The sequence below is a fragment of the Colobus angolensis genome, unplaced genomic scaffold, assembly GCF_000951035.1.
Source record: "Colobus angolensis palliatus isolate OR3802 unplaced genomic scaffold, Cang.pa_1.0 Scaffold65, whole genome shotgun sequence".
Taxonomy (NCBI): Eukaryota; Metazoa; Chordata; class Mammalia; order Primates; family Cercopithecidae; genus Colobus; species Colobus angolensis.
The window spans coordinates 2,974,664-2,988,521 of record NW_012120154.1 but is presented as its reverse complement, the minus strand read 5'-3'; the positions used below and the strand labels follow the sequence as shown (position 1 = coordinate 2,988,521).

The 13,858-nt window shown below is 41.8% G+C and overlaps 2 protein-coding genes across 5 annotated transcripts in view; one reads left to right on the top strand and one right to left on the bottom strand.

Annotated features, from left to right (window-relative positions):
• Positions 1–4,384, top strand: part of KDELR3 (KDEL (Lys-Asp-Glu-Leu) endoplasmic reticulum protein retention receptor 3) — a 13,615-nt gene extending 9,231 nt beyond the window's left edge. Inside the window, exons 3-5 of one of the 2 annotated variants that reach the window (XM_011964224.1) lie at positions 614–772; positions 2,167–2,419; positions 3,430–4,384. In XM_011964224.1, the coding sequence (XP_011819614.1) occupies positions 614–772; positions 2,167–2,419; positions 3,430–3,470 (453 nt within the window). In that variant the 3' untranslated portion in view covers positions 3,471–4,384. Of the gene's footprint in view, positions 1–613; positions 773–2,166; positions 2,582–3,429 lie in introns of those variants that run through there. The other variant, XM_011964223.1, reaches the window with a different exon arrangement.
• The window catches only part of DDX17 (DEAD (Asp-Glu-Ala-Asp) box helicase 17), a 25,569-nt gene continuing 16,085 nt past the window's right edge, over positions 4,375–13,858 (bottom strand). For 2 of the 3 annotated variants that reach the window (XM_011964228.1, XM_011964227.1), the window contains exons 11-13: positions 12,843–12,902; positions 8,689–8,925; positions 4,375–7,380 (exon numbers count right to left, since the gene is read on the bottom strand). In XM_011964228.1, the coding sequence (XP_011819618.1) occupies positions 6,875–7,380; positions 8,689–8,925; positions 12,843–12,902 (803 nt within the window). In that variant the 3' untranslated portion in view covers positions 4,375–6,874. Of the gene's footprint in view, positions 7,381–8,682; positions 8,926–12,842; positions 12,903–13,858 lie in introns of all 3 variants that reach the window. The other variant, XM_011964226.1, reaches the window with a different exon arrangement.

Here is a 13,858-nt window from a genome sequence, read left to right as displayed (position 1 = left end):
TTAGAGGCTATATCAAAATGAAATCATTATATGCTAGAGGACAGCTACTGTGATTAGATGGAGCGCTTTTCTGAGGGAGCAATGGTCAGTTAATTCAAGGAATGTTAGCAGGCACATAAGTAGTCCCAGCTTCTAGGGAGGCTGAAGCAGGAGGATCACTCGACCCCAGAGTTAGAGGCCAGACTGGGCAACCTTAAAAACAAAATAAAGATGCTAGTCCTTGTGGAATAATGCTCAGAAGTCACTGATGCATATCCAGAAAATTGTTTTAAAATTGTTTCAACAGCCCTGGAATGCCTCTGGGAAATCCCCTGAAATACACCAATCCTGTTTCGCCTAGTGTTCCACAACTGAAGGGGATGACAAGGGCAAGGGCACCTTTGACTCTTCATGGTAGCACTGTCAGTCCCGGTATAGAAGCATGGAGTTATTTAATAAAAGGGTCGTTGACTTCAAATTCTGGGCAACTGGACCCAATAGAAATTGCAAACACATTTAATCTCTTCATGTTACATTATGGCAGAACACTGACCCTTAGGTTTGGTAGGCTAGGAGCCTAGTAAATACGCTAGGAAATGACTTCATAGATTCCCATGTCTCTCTCCCTTTTTAGGTGGTTTTTCTCCTCTGTGCCTATGTTACAGTGTACATGATATATGGGAAATTTCGTAAAACTTTTGACAGTGAGAATGACACATTCCGCCTGGAGTTTCTTCTGGTCCCAGTCATTGGCCTTTCCTTCCTTGAAAACTACAGTTTCACTCCGCTGGAGGTAAGGGAAGGGACTGAGTACCAATTCTCAAAGGGAAGTATGTTTCCCCATATCCTTCCCTCCAGACACTGGGCTTGCCTTCTGCTTACAACTGTGACCATTACTCATGTATCCTTCAGTTATAAGTTGCTTTACTTGGAAATGAGCACATCTAAATAGTCATGATGCCCATAAACCAAGCAGGTATCACAGCCCTACTTCTGGCTGTTGAGACCTTCTCTTCAACAGATGATTAGCAGATCCCTGAATACCTGTAGCACACTCCAGGCTCAGAAATTTCAACTCAGTAAGTTTGGACTGTGGCCCATGAATCTGCAGGCAACAAGCATCTTGGGAGATTCTGATGCTGATGTTTATGGACATGACTTTATTTATTTATTTATTTTTTGAGATGGAGTCTTGTTCTGTTGCCCAGGCTGGAGTGCAGTGGCACGATCTTAGCTCACTGCAACCTCCGCCTCCTGGGTTCAGGTGATTCTCCTGTCTCAGCTTCCCAAGTAACTGGGATTACAGGTGCAAGCCACCATACCCAGCTAATTTTTTTGTATTTTTAGTTGAGACAGGGTTTCGCCACGTTGGTCAGGCTGGTCTCCAGCTCCTGACCTCAAGTGATCCACCCATCTCGGCCTCCCAAAGTTCTGGGATTATACGTGTGAGCCTGGCAACATGACTAGATTTTAAGAAATTGTGGCTTCATTTATGATTTTATACTATGAAACTATCATTTAAGTTCTTTTTGGCCGGACATGGTGGCTCACAAGGTCAGGAGATCGAGACCATCCTGGCTAACACGGTGAAACCCCATCTCTACTAAAAAATACAAATAAATAAATAAATAAATTAGCCGGGTGTGGTGGCAGGTGCCTGTAGTCCCAGCTACTCGGGAGGCTGAGACAGGAGAATGGTGTGAACCCAGGAGGCGGGGCTTGCAGTGAGCCAAGATCGTACCATTGCACTCCAGCCTGGGAGACTCCATCCCAAAAAAAAAAAAAGTTATTTTTGGCCAGGTTTGGTGGCACATGCCTGTAGTCCCAGCTACTAGGGAAGGTGAGATGGAAAGACCACTTGAGCCTAGGTCGAGGCTGCACTCCAGCCTGGATGACACAGAAAGACCCTATCTTTAAAAAACAACTAAAAGTAGTTTTTTATATAACTGCTCATGCCACACTGTGAAAAAAGCAGTATACTGTAAATCTTTCAAAAATTTGAAAAAAAAAAAAACCCTTATATTTACCTAGATGGTAAACTGATTAAAATACAATTTTTATTGAGAACTTTTTTCCCCCCTTACTGTACCTCTTCCCCAGCAAGCTATTGTTTTAGTAATTATGTTCTTTTAAAGAGATGGGCCTCTTGGTCTTGCTTAGTCTCTGGCCGCTTTCTCTTTGGCTCAGATCCTCTGGACTTTCTCTATCTACCTGGAGTCAGTGGCTATTCTGCCCCAGCTCTTCATGATCAGCAAGACTGGAGAGGCTGAGACCATTACTACTCACTACCTGTTCTTTCTGGGTCTGTACCGGGCACTCTACCTGGCTAACTGGATCAGGCGGTACCAGACTGAGAATTTCTATGACCAAATCGCAGTGGTGTCTGGAGTAGTACAAACCATCTTCTACTGTGACTTCTTCTACTTGTATGTGACCAAAGGTAGGTCCTGGGATAACAGCACTGATGCTGGCACTGGCCTAAGGAGTTACTCATCCATTCAATAAGTATTCCAGCAGATACAGACATGAACAATCAAGTCTCTGCCATTCACAGTGCTTGTGTTCTAATGCAAGACAAATATTTTCAAGAAAGAAATGCCATCAAAACATGGTCAATAGGTTGTGTGTACTATGCAAGACAGCTGTGAGATGACATTTGACAGAATACTTGGTTAGTAGTGAAGAACATTCCAGAACTTATTACAAGCCCCAAGGCAACAGCTTGGTGTGATGGACAAAAAGGCTAGAGGGGTCCAAATCTATAAACCTGGAGATAACAGGTCAACCAAGACCAGTTTCACATAGGGCAGGGGTATCCAACCTTTTGGCTTCCCTGGCCCACATTGGAAGAACTGTGTAGGGCCACACATAAAATACACTAATGCTAGCTTATGAACCAAAAAAAACACCTCGTTTTAAGAAAGTTTACAAATTTGTGTTGGGCCATAAAGCCATCCTGGGCCACGGGTTGGACAAGCTTGACCTGGCACCTGATAGGCCAGAGTTTGCACTATGTTCTGATTGCCAAGGGCGGCTATTGTGTCATTAAAAAACCCAATCCACTAGCTGCTATGTAGGGTAAAAAGCAGTCCAAGTACAGTGACTAGCTATGGGGCAGTTGCAGTTGTTCAGGGAAAAGGTTCTAGGTAGAAAGAGATGTGGACACAAGTTCTGGGACTTGAGAGGGACTGCTGCTGGATTGTATGAGATGTACAATAGACAATTTGAGGCCAACCACTAAGTTTACAGCTGCGGGGAAGGGTGCCAGTAACCAAGTCGGGGATCAGCAGGTCCATAGTCAACCAGAGATGAAGACTCCCCCTTTGTTTTAACAATCAAACATAGACTGTAGGCCGGCCATTAAGAGATGATACTAAGATCATGCACCAAGTTATAAAGCAGTCCTTTCATCAGATGGTAAATTCTCATTTCATCTCCATTTTCTTCCAGTCCTTAAGGGAAAGAAGTTAAGTCTTCCAATGCCAATCTGAGGACCCTCTGAGATAGTCTACGCCTTAACAAGCACATGAAGGAAACTATTTTGAATGTTCTCTTTGGCACCTTATCCATTTGGGATCAAATGTTAAAACCAGAAAAATGCTTAGTGTGGATTTCAGCAAAACTTGATCATCCCACCCAGAAGACCTTGAAGACCCTTAAAGACTCATTGTAAGTTCATAAAAACTTGGGCCAACTGCACAAATACAGTGCCTCAAAATGACTGCAACAAGAAACCTTAAGGTGCCTTACCCGATGAAAAAGATCAAATAAATGATTGCTCTCTAAGGCCCGAGGGCAAGACTCATGATGAGGAAGTCAACCCCAATCTGGAACAATGTCCCTCCCCTTAAGAATGTCCCAACTAAAGACCAGTTAAAATATTAGAGTATGCTCTTGTGAATTTCCACTTTCCAGGTAGGTGACCAAATTTAGGTGGTCAAGATATAAAGGTGATAGCTAGTTTTAAGTGTGAGACTTATTTCACTTTCATACTGCTTTCAGGCCAGAAGCAAACCAAATTTACCAGGTTTGGCTGGAAGAGTTTTGTGCCTCATCTTTTATTGGTTTGAATTTTTTCAAACTAGTGACTCATACCTGCCTTGCACTTAGTACCTTAATACCAATAACCTAATGGTACTTAGGTGAGTACCATTTGCGTCATCACTGTTTTACTATGAGCAGATACAGATACATCCAAACCCTTACCTACTAGGTATCCTGCTAGGGTTTTCGATTCCAATTCTTGTATTAAGTTTAATCAGTTCTACTTTCCTTTCAGTTTTAGGTGCTCATCAGTCAATCCAATATTCTCCACCTTTGTCTTGAAACAAAAACTGTTTTAAGATGTCTACATTGAACTATTCAGATAATTTTTAAGCAATAAAACCTCACACCTTATTGTCAACAGTGTTTTTATTTATACCTACAAAAAGAAAACAAGATGGTATCAAAAGGACAATTTACAAACTAAGAATAGTAACATAGCTTTCAGCATCCTGTGCCTGAACATCACACATCTACAAATCTTTCAAGTCTTAATGCAACAGGAATGTGTTTGGAGACCAGCAAGAACATGAATAGAGAGCACTGATCCCAAGCAAAAGCCACTAACCTTTTAGATGAGAAGTCCACACAACGAATTGTTAGGGAAGATTGGGGAGAAGCAGCCCATTGCTTAATACATTGAAACCCTTTCCCTAAGTTGAGTTTCAACCATGAATGCAATAACTAGCGTAAAATGATTCTTCTGCTCATGTTCTGAAGCCAACAGCAGAACCTGAATTATGAGTGACAGACATGGAGGCAGAAGAGTTAAACTCTGCTAGATTTCAGCTGTGCTCAGGCCATAATAGCTTTTAAGGTTTGAAATTTACTGTTATGATTATAATGTCCCAGGTGGAAAAAGGGAAGCAAGCAATCCAAATAACCACTTGCTTGCAGAGACCTTTCCCTCAAACAGATGCTTTCAAGAGCTGCGAGAGAGTAGGGCATCCCTTGTGGTGGAAAACCTCTATGTTTAAAGAAAGAAGAAAAAAACCCAGAATTTGGTTGTAGAAAACAATGCCCACAACAGACTGGCCAGTGCTTAGACAAATTTGGGGTCGGGGGGAACACTGGTTTGAAAGCACAGAGCAGTTGGCCACGTTTCTTCTGTGCCTACCATCCTCCCTTGGCCTCAACTTCTATAAGATGGGGGGGACAAAAAGAGAAGTAAAGTTAAGAAAGAAGTGGAAAATTAAAAAAAAGATGTCAAAGTTTTTACATGCATATATTTCAGCTTATGCTGAAGACCTACCTGTACGTTGCACATTGAATCATACTTTCAGAACCCCTCAGAAACCATCCCTCTCTCCCTAAAGAATTTTAAAAGGAAAACAAAAACCTCGAGTATAGATCTTACACATCAGCAAGCATTCAGGCCTTAGCCAAAGAATGCAGTGGAGCCTTCCACCTTAAACTGCATCATGAATGAATACAAATTAACAGCATAAAAATTAAGTCCCATATCAGATCTGAAAGGGGTTTCTGGGGCTGCCTGATGTCTCTATCCTGTTGTAGTGAACACAATAGCAGAAAATTCTTTCTGGGTTCATCTGCTATATAAAAAGTCTTGGTAAAACAGCATTACTATGAAGAGGATGAACTCACCTACCTTCAGATGGAGGAAAAGTGAAAAGGACTTAGACTTTAGTCCTCCATGACTTTTCTTAAGCACTACCTACCTGTAATAAGCTGAGTGCAAAAGGATGCCGAAGAAAATCTGCACCCAGAAGCTGTTAGAAAGCACTGCAGAGAACAGGGTATGGAAAAATAAGAGTTCTTAATAAACCCTTAAGATTCTTTGTTCAAGGTAACTTTGCCAAAAGGGCAGAGTAGCTGGCAAAGAGTTGTTTTTATTCTAGCTCTACACTGCGTTTGAAAAGAAAATCTACCCATTTTGAATATATTGTTTATAATTAAATGTGCTTTTTACACTGCAGGTCAATATAAAAACTGGTTAGTAAATTTCCAGTGAGCATTTATGTTCATTTGCTCACAGCAGCTGTCTGGCTGGAAAATTAATTTCACAGATGGTCCCCAGTTTTACTGGGAAATATAGGCAGCTTCCACCCAGATGCTGAGATGCTACAGTTTAACCACTGCAATAAACACTTGTGGTTTTTAATTCAAAGGATACACAAGACTCCGCATTTCAATTTCTAACCTGACACTAAAATGGTTATTTTTCAGTAATGGGGGTGGGGGAAAGGCAGAGTGTAAAGGGAGATAAAACCAATTAGTGATTTTTAACTGTCAAATGCACTCAAGCAATCAGTCAAAACAGGCCTGAGGAAACCTGTTCCAACTTGAGAAACATTTAAAAGCACAAAAGAAAATGTGCAGGGAAATCCCTGTTTGTTTTCTAACCCAGTAATGAGAAATTTAAAGCACAGATGCCATCTTCCTCTGCAAAACAATTCAGCCCTCCCCCTCCCTCCCTCCCTCCCCACCAACTCGGAAAAAAACAAAAGATGGGCTCCCACAAAAGGGCCTAATACCTTACTCTTTAAAGATGAAAAATAGCTCAAATATCTTCAACATGCAAGAAGTTGTGGGAAGAAGTTAATCTCTTCCAGTCAGCTCTCTCTCTCTCTCTATATATATATTTTTTTTACAAAATGTTATTACAGACTGGATCATTTTGGCGGGCAGAAGAAACCTGGCAGTGAATTCTAACTAATCTGCATGAAAAGACAAATCACAATGGTTGGGGAGAAAAATTTAAAAAAAAAAAAAAGAAAAAAGAAAAAGAAAAAGAAAAAAAAAAGAAAGAAAAGGGGAAGAGGAAAAAAAAGTAAAGAGTGTTCCTTAAAATGTAATTAAGTCTGCTGGAGTCACTACCACTTGAGCGGTTTCATTTACGTGAAGGAGGAGGAGGGGGAGGAGGAGGAGGGTATTGGTAGGCAGTCTGCCCCATGTAACCTATCATATTGGTAGCTCCCGGAGGCTGTGCAAACTGTTGTGACATCAGTGGCTGTGGCTGCTGCCCAGACCGGCCTATCCCACTAAACTGCTGGCTAGAGCTCTGCGAACTTCTCCCAGTTGAGGTGGTGCTACTAGCTCCGTAAGTGCCAGCACCATATTCTTGAGCTGTATAGCTACTGGTGCCGTAAGCAGCTGCCCCATAGGTGCCTTGACCATAGGTGTATTGGCCTGCTTGTGCTCCAAAGGCAGAATTTGGACTTCCATAGCCACTGCCATTAGCATAACCAGCTCTATCGGTTTCACTACGATCCCGATAGCTTGCAGAGTCTCTCCGGCCACCATCCTTGACTCCTCGAAGCCTTCGGTCACACTCATCCTGATACATCAGATTGGGATTGTTGGCTGAAGAAGTGGTCCGGTAACGAGAACGACCACCTAATGGGAAGATACAAGGGAATTTTTAATGCCAGATGTATGACCTAAACATAACAATGTAAAAATTCTACTGGGTACAAAAGTATTAAGCATGTTGCCCTGATACTTAGTTATGCTGGCCAGCCTCCAAATTAGTACTGTAAAAATATACTCATAATTTGATTACTTAATGGGGCACATTCAAAAGCACAGTAAGCATTAAAGGACACTAGACCTTTTCACCCTTTTAGGCCCTTTACTTGAGAATGATCAAGAAACACGGTGTTACAATACGAAACCTTAAGTCAGGAAGCCCAGATCCTCGGATATTCTGCAACTGTACATCCAGCTGCTATGTCTCAGTTTCTACCCACCAGTAAACAGTGTAAAATGATCTCTCTGTATGGAAAACTGTAAACCTAATATACTACTAAGCATTTTTGAAAGTATTAAAAAAAGCAACCATGACCGGGGGCACACTGGCTCACTCTTGTAATCCCAGCACTTTGGGAGACTCACGCAAGGAGGGTCACTTGAGGTCAGTACTCTACAAAAAATACAAAAATTAGCTGGGCATGGTGGCACACGCCTGCAGTACCAGCTACTTGGGAGGGTGAGGCAGGAGAATCGCTTGAACCCAGGAGGCAAAGGTGGAAGTGAGCCGAGATGGTGCCACTGCACTCGAGTCTGGGAGACACAGAGAGACTCTGTCTCTGCCCCTGCCCTGCCAAAGCAACCACATTAACTCTCAGACCAGTCTTGGCTGGGTGTGGTGGCTCACTCCTGCAATCTCAGCACTTTGGGAGGCTGAGACAGGTGGATCATCTGAGGTCAGGAGTTTGAGACCAGCCTGGCCAACATGGTGAAACCCCATCTCTACTAAAAATACAAAAATTAGCCGGGTGTGGTGGCAGGCACCTGTAATCCCAGCTACTTGGGAGGCTGAGGCAGGAGAGTCACTTGAACCTGGGAGGCAGAGGTTGCAGTGAGCTGAGATCGCACCATTGCACTTCAGCCTGGGTGACAGAGCAAGACTCCGTCTAAAAGAAACAACAACAAAAAACAAAACACAACAACAACAAAACAAAACAGACCAGTCTCTAAGGAAAAAAAAATTCACAATTTAGCTTAACTGACAGAACTACCACAACAAACTTCACATTTTCTTAGTTGAAAAACGTTATAAAAAACATTAGGCAGTGTCCTTTGTTATGAAGCAACACACTTAAAGCCTTTGCATGGTTATTAAAAGCAGCAACTAAAACGAGGCACAGTAAGCATAAAGGGATACCTTGGCAGTACCTGGAAAACTCCAGGACTTACCCTTACCCCCGCCTCCGCCGCCGCCTCTGTGGTCCACAAGCTGCATCAGTTTTGGATTGATAGCCTGATTGGCCTCTTCCAGCACTTTGATAAGCTCTCTGGCCTGTTTTAGGTTCCCTGGGGTGAAGAAGGTATAGGCGGTACCCTTGTTGGTGCTACGGGCTGTTCGGCCAATACGGTGCACATAATCCTCTGAGCTGTTTGGATAGTCATAGTTGATCACAAACTTGACATCTTCCACATCTTCCACGTCAATGATGAGTCAGTGTGTAGGTTGATGTGGCAGGGAAAGAGAAGGTAAAGGACATGCCAACAACAGGTGGGAAGCACGAATGCAGATGACAGCAAGAGGAAAGAAGGTGAAGTTAGTAACCACTCTGAACAGAAACAAAAAAAGACTCATCCCAACAGAGTAAAAGAGGATTACTGATTCCTAGGACATGCATGGGAAGTAGCATCTTTATTGGCTGTAGAATCCTAAGGGAATCCCATCCAAACATCCAAACTCCTGCCTCTGCTACATTTTACCAATATACTGACAGGAGTTACACCAAGATTGGTCTTCAGACGCAAATTCCAATACTATCCTTTACAAAACTGGAACGTAGAACAAAGTGGTAAACCACTGTTAAGTTACAAGGCCTAATCACTTCTACTCTGTTGGGAGAAGCCTGGCAAAATCGACCAACAACATAACAAACTTACCTTTAAACCAGTCACAGAGCAAAGTAAAAAAAGGAGCTTCATATATTTTATTACTACAATTTAAAGGAAACTTAATCAAAACATTTGTTTTTTTTCTCTTATATTTTTAAGAAACTGAGTAGAGCCAAAGCTGTTAAGTACACACCTATTTTCCTTTGCAGAAACATCCAGATTATCTATCCCCTTTCAATTACAAGAGCACATTACACTAAAATTTTACTGTACTACCAAGCCCAGCTTCTGCCAAAATGAGGATATTTTTGCTCAACTCAAGGTTATTTCAACTCAGGACTTGTTTCAATTATCAATGATTGTCTATGTGACCTGGGAAATTAAATTAATAGCCAAAGAATGTGGGAAAACCATGAAACCTTGAGACACAAGTTTAGTATTCTCTCCACTGCTGGGAATTGGGCTGAATAACCTCCTAAGGCTTAAAATGTAAATGTTAGTGTAATGCTTTCAGCTGAATGTATATTTTTACCTAAACAAACAATTTTAAGAATATAACAAAGACTCCTACTGTTTTGTGGAAAAAAATCTGCATTTTACAAAGAATATTCAGAAAATATCCTAGATAAAACACAGATTTTTGTGATATAAATAATTAAAAAACATTCTCTGTTTGTTACCAGACCGATGCACACTCCCTCCTCCTTTGGGAAACCGCTGCAGCCGATCCCGTCTCTTTGCCTTTTATTTTTGGCGGCCTCCTTTCGAAAACTCCGCCTTCTGACACGGGACCACTGGAGCGCGGGGAGCATGCATCAAGGGTCCGTGGCAGTGAGAAGTCCCCACACACGCTCGCTCTGTGAACTGGCTTAGATGCTTCTCTGTAGCCCCATTTGGTTGCCAAGCGCCGGAGAACCTGGGTTCGGGTAAAAATTTCAGGTCCTCCAACGCCTCCCCCAAGGATAATTGGGGTGATTGTAGAAAAAAATAATTAATAAAAAAAATGTAAGTTACATCCAAAGGGTCAGACTGCATCTATTGCCCAGACTGGATTAATTTCAAGGGAGAAAGGGGAGATTAAAAAAAAAAAAATTAGCTGCTGTTACAGGGCTTGTGAAGAAGGGGCATTATGTCTGTTTCTTATTACAATAAAGGCTCCTCGGTCTTTACTGACCCCTAAAGTCCTGAATCACACCAGAAAGACGAGAAGGCACTTATCACAGGGGGCAGCTTGAGTCTCCGGCTTGGGTCGTTGACGCAACAAAGGAAAAAAGAATTTACAGGGCCAGGGTGGATGTAAGACGGGGGGTGGGGAATTCTACTCCATGGTATCTTCAGAGCTAGAATAATGCTCCGTATGCAATCCCACTGCATATGACCATGGCAGCAGAACAAGTTCAGTTACTACACTGGATGCGTAAGTGTGCTTTCCTAGCAGAAAGCACCAGGGGCTGGAGTCAACAGTTCACATGCTAATACTTGGAAGTATTTCTGGGGGTGTTCAATAGAGGGCAGACATGATGCAAAGTTCTTCATACTAGAAAGGTGTCCTGTGTGTGCACACACAGCTGGATGGGGGCACATACGAGCAAGCGTAGAATTTGGTTTTCTCCAGTCAAGTCTACCCTGATGTTATCTGTGCACTGCCACAATATTATCTTGCTGCCTTTCTAGATGATGCTGTAGCAGGGTAAGAAATCGAAAGTTAATGTTTTGGCCAGCTGACTGGGATAAGAACTTTTTGTTTGAAAGGCCCTATGACATGGCCTGAATCTCCAATCACTAATTAGGAGGGACTAAGTCTAGCCAAGAGGCTCATCTAGAGCTGCTTCCGGCCAATGTAGATTTGTCTCGGCCATGTATTGAGTGATCTGCAGCTGATATCAAAGCTTCTGTTAAAAAACAAAACAAAATAAATTCAATACTTTTAGTTTAACAGTGTGTAGTTTAAACACAAAAAAGGAAAAATAAAAAATATCCCAGTGGAAAGGGAAGTGGGAGCCTAAGGATGACTATTATAAAATTATGGGAATCAAAGAACTTACCTGAAGGGAACATTTAAGAGACCATCGCTTGACAGGAAGTGAAAAAAGGCCTGGTGACTCAGCTGAAAATTGCACCCCTGTCTATGAGGTAGAAGCCTTCACTTTCCAGGATCTTGTAGGACATTGGTCAGAATTCTGCCATTTTGGTGGGTTTTCTCCCTCTTTGATTTTTTACAAGGCAGCAAACAAAGGGGCCCAAAACAAGCACTGATGTTGAGTAACAAGAAACAGACTCGGGTACCTTCCCTCTCCCCTCACTTGGATGAGTGGGGGTGGGATGAAGAGTCTTAAGTTATTCTAATGGTAGCCAATTAATTTGGTTTAGAAATGCAAGGGGACATAGAGCAAATATTTTTAATTGTCTAGGCAAGATGCACAAAGAAGCTACCAGCACATAGCAAGCCTGTTTAAAAACCAACCATTACTGAAAGCTTTCTGTAAACTGCTTTCAGGCCTCCGCCTCCTCTCCCAACAGGCCCAAGTTCTAATGGCACAGATCCAGACATGACCTCAGAGGGCAGAGGGGCAGAGAGAACTTTCCATCATGGCTGCAGGTCACCACCTCTGAAGGAGGGAATGATGAGTGCAATGCATAAAAAGGCTTCATTACTTTTGTATTCCAGTCTGAATACCTGTTCTCTTTATATTAAATAGTATAAGGGAATAATATGGTACTTCTCACCGTACTGGGCAAATTAAACACCTGTCAATAATTTAAGGATTTCCTTATAATACAGATAATCTTTTTTTAAAATATAAAAGTTCTGAGTTAGACCTGTTTAGCTCAGAATAGTGGGCTAAACTACCATAAAATTCTCTGTATATGTTAAATGGTAATGGGTCAAAAACTCCAGAAAACCATCAGTTGGATAACACACCTATAGATAAGCGTATGGGTAGGAGAAGGGGATAGCCAAGTGCCCATGATAATTTGACATCAGTAAATTAAACTGGGCAATACAAATTTGACTGCTATTCTGATACTGCATTAGACTTATAACATTCCATCTAATAAGCATTCATAAAACTGGACTTCTGTATATATCTTGGACAGGGATAGGGAAAAGAATAACTGAAGAAACTAGCTTACAATAGCTAGGTTTCGTCAGGCTTATTCTATCCAGCCAGAAAACACCAACAGAGAGAAGTTGAGCCATTCAACTGACTGCCTCCTCTCCCTGTTTGAATAGTCATGCCTAGGCCTTGCTGCAGACCAAAGCCTGTTTGTTAGGAGCAGGAAGAGACTTTGAAAATAAAAGGAGGGTGGGGGAAACCAAAGTTTAAAAAAAATTGTGGGGGGCGGGGAACGGGGAGAATCACGCTTTGTATTCTTTTCTTTCAAATATTTATCTAATCACATGTATATACAACTTTCTAAACTTGAAGTTTGAATTTGAAATAACAAATCTTTAAACCAAGATACATATACCATTGACAGAGACGCCTATCTATACAAACCTAGCCCACGGGAGGCTACATCTGTAGCAATAAGGATGGGTGCCTTTCCAGAACGGAACTCTGTAAAAACAAACAATAATCATCATGAAATAAACATTCCTAGCTATCTGATCTGTTTACATCACTATGTTAAAATTTCAAATAATGGTGTCAGAAAATCCCAAGCTCTTGTAATGACAGAGTGATTCTTTTGAAAACCTTTATCACACTCATCTTCAGCAGTACAATAAAGAGTCACCTCTACTAATAACGAAATACCGTTAAGATAGTGTGGCAATTTGTTACATAATTAATATGAACTAGAATTTTTTCCCCTTGAAGTTATTTCCCAAATGAGACACAATCAAAAGCTGGGGTTTGGTAGGAAACAAGTTTAAAAGATACAAAATGAAAAGAACTGAATTTCCCCCCAAGAGGTATGCATATTATTTCTATTTCTTTTTTTTTTGAGATGGTGTTTCGCTCTTATTGCCGAGGCTGGAGTGCAGTGGCGCAATCTCGGCTCACGGCAACCTCTGCCTCCTGGGTTTAAGCGATTCTCCTGCCTCAGTCTCCCAAGCAGCTGGGATTACAGGCATGTGCCACCAAGCCAGGCTAATTTTGTATTTTAGTCGAGACGGGGTTTCTCCCTGTTGGTCAGGCTGGTCTCAAACTCAGCCTCAGGTGATTCGCCTGCCTCGGCCTCCCAAACTGCTGGGATTACAGGCGTGAACCACCGCGCCTGGCCGCATTATTATTTCTTAAATAAGATATGGCCTCTTCCATTTCTCAATGGCTTCCCTTAAAAGTAGTCCTGAAAAAAAGGACTGAAAGGAAATATGCTAAAATATGACTCACTAATTAAGAAACATTTTAAAAAAATATTTCAGTAACAGTTTAATTCTCCCCAAATGGTAGTTATACTTTTATAATGAGAAGGAAAAAATTGAAGACTTTATTAATAAAGGGAGGGTGGTGCAAGTTGTGACAAAGTTGAAAGAGCCAGCATCGTGGACCATGAGCACATGCTAAAAAGT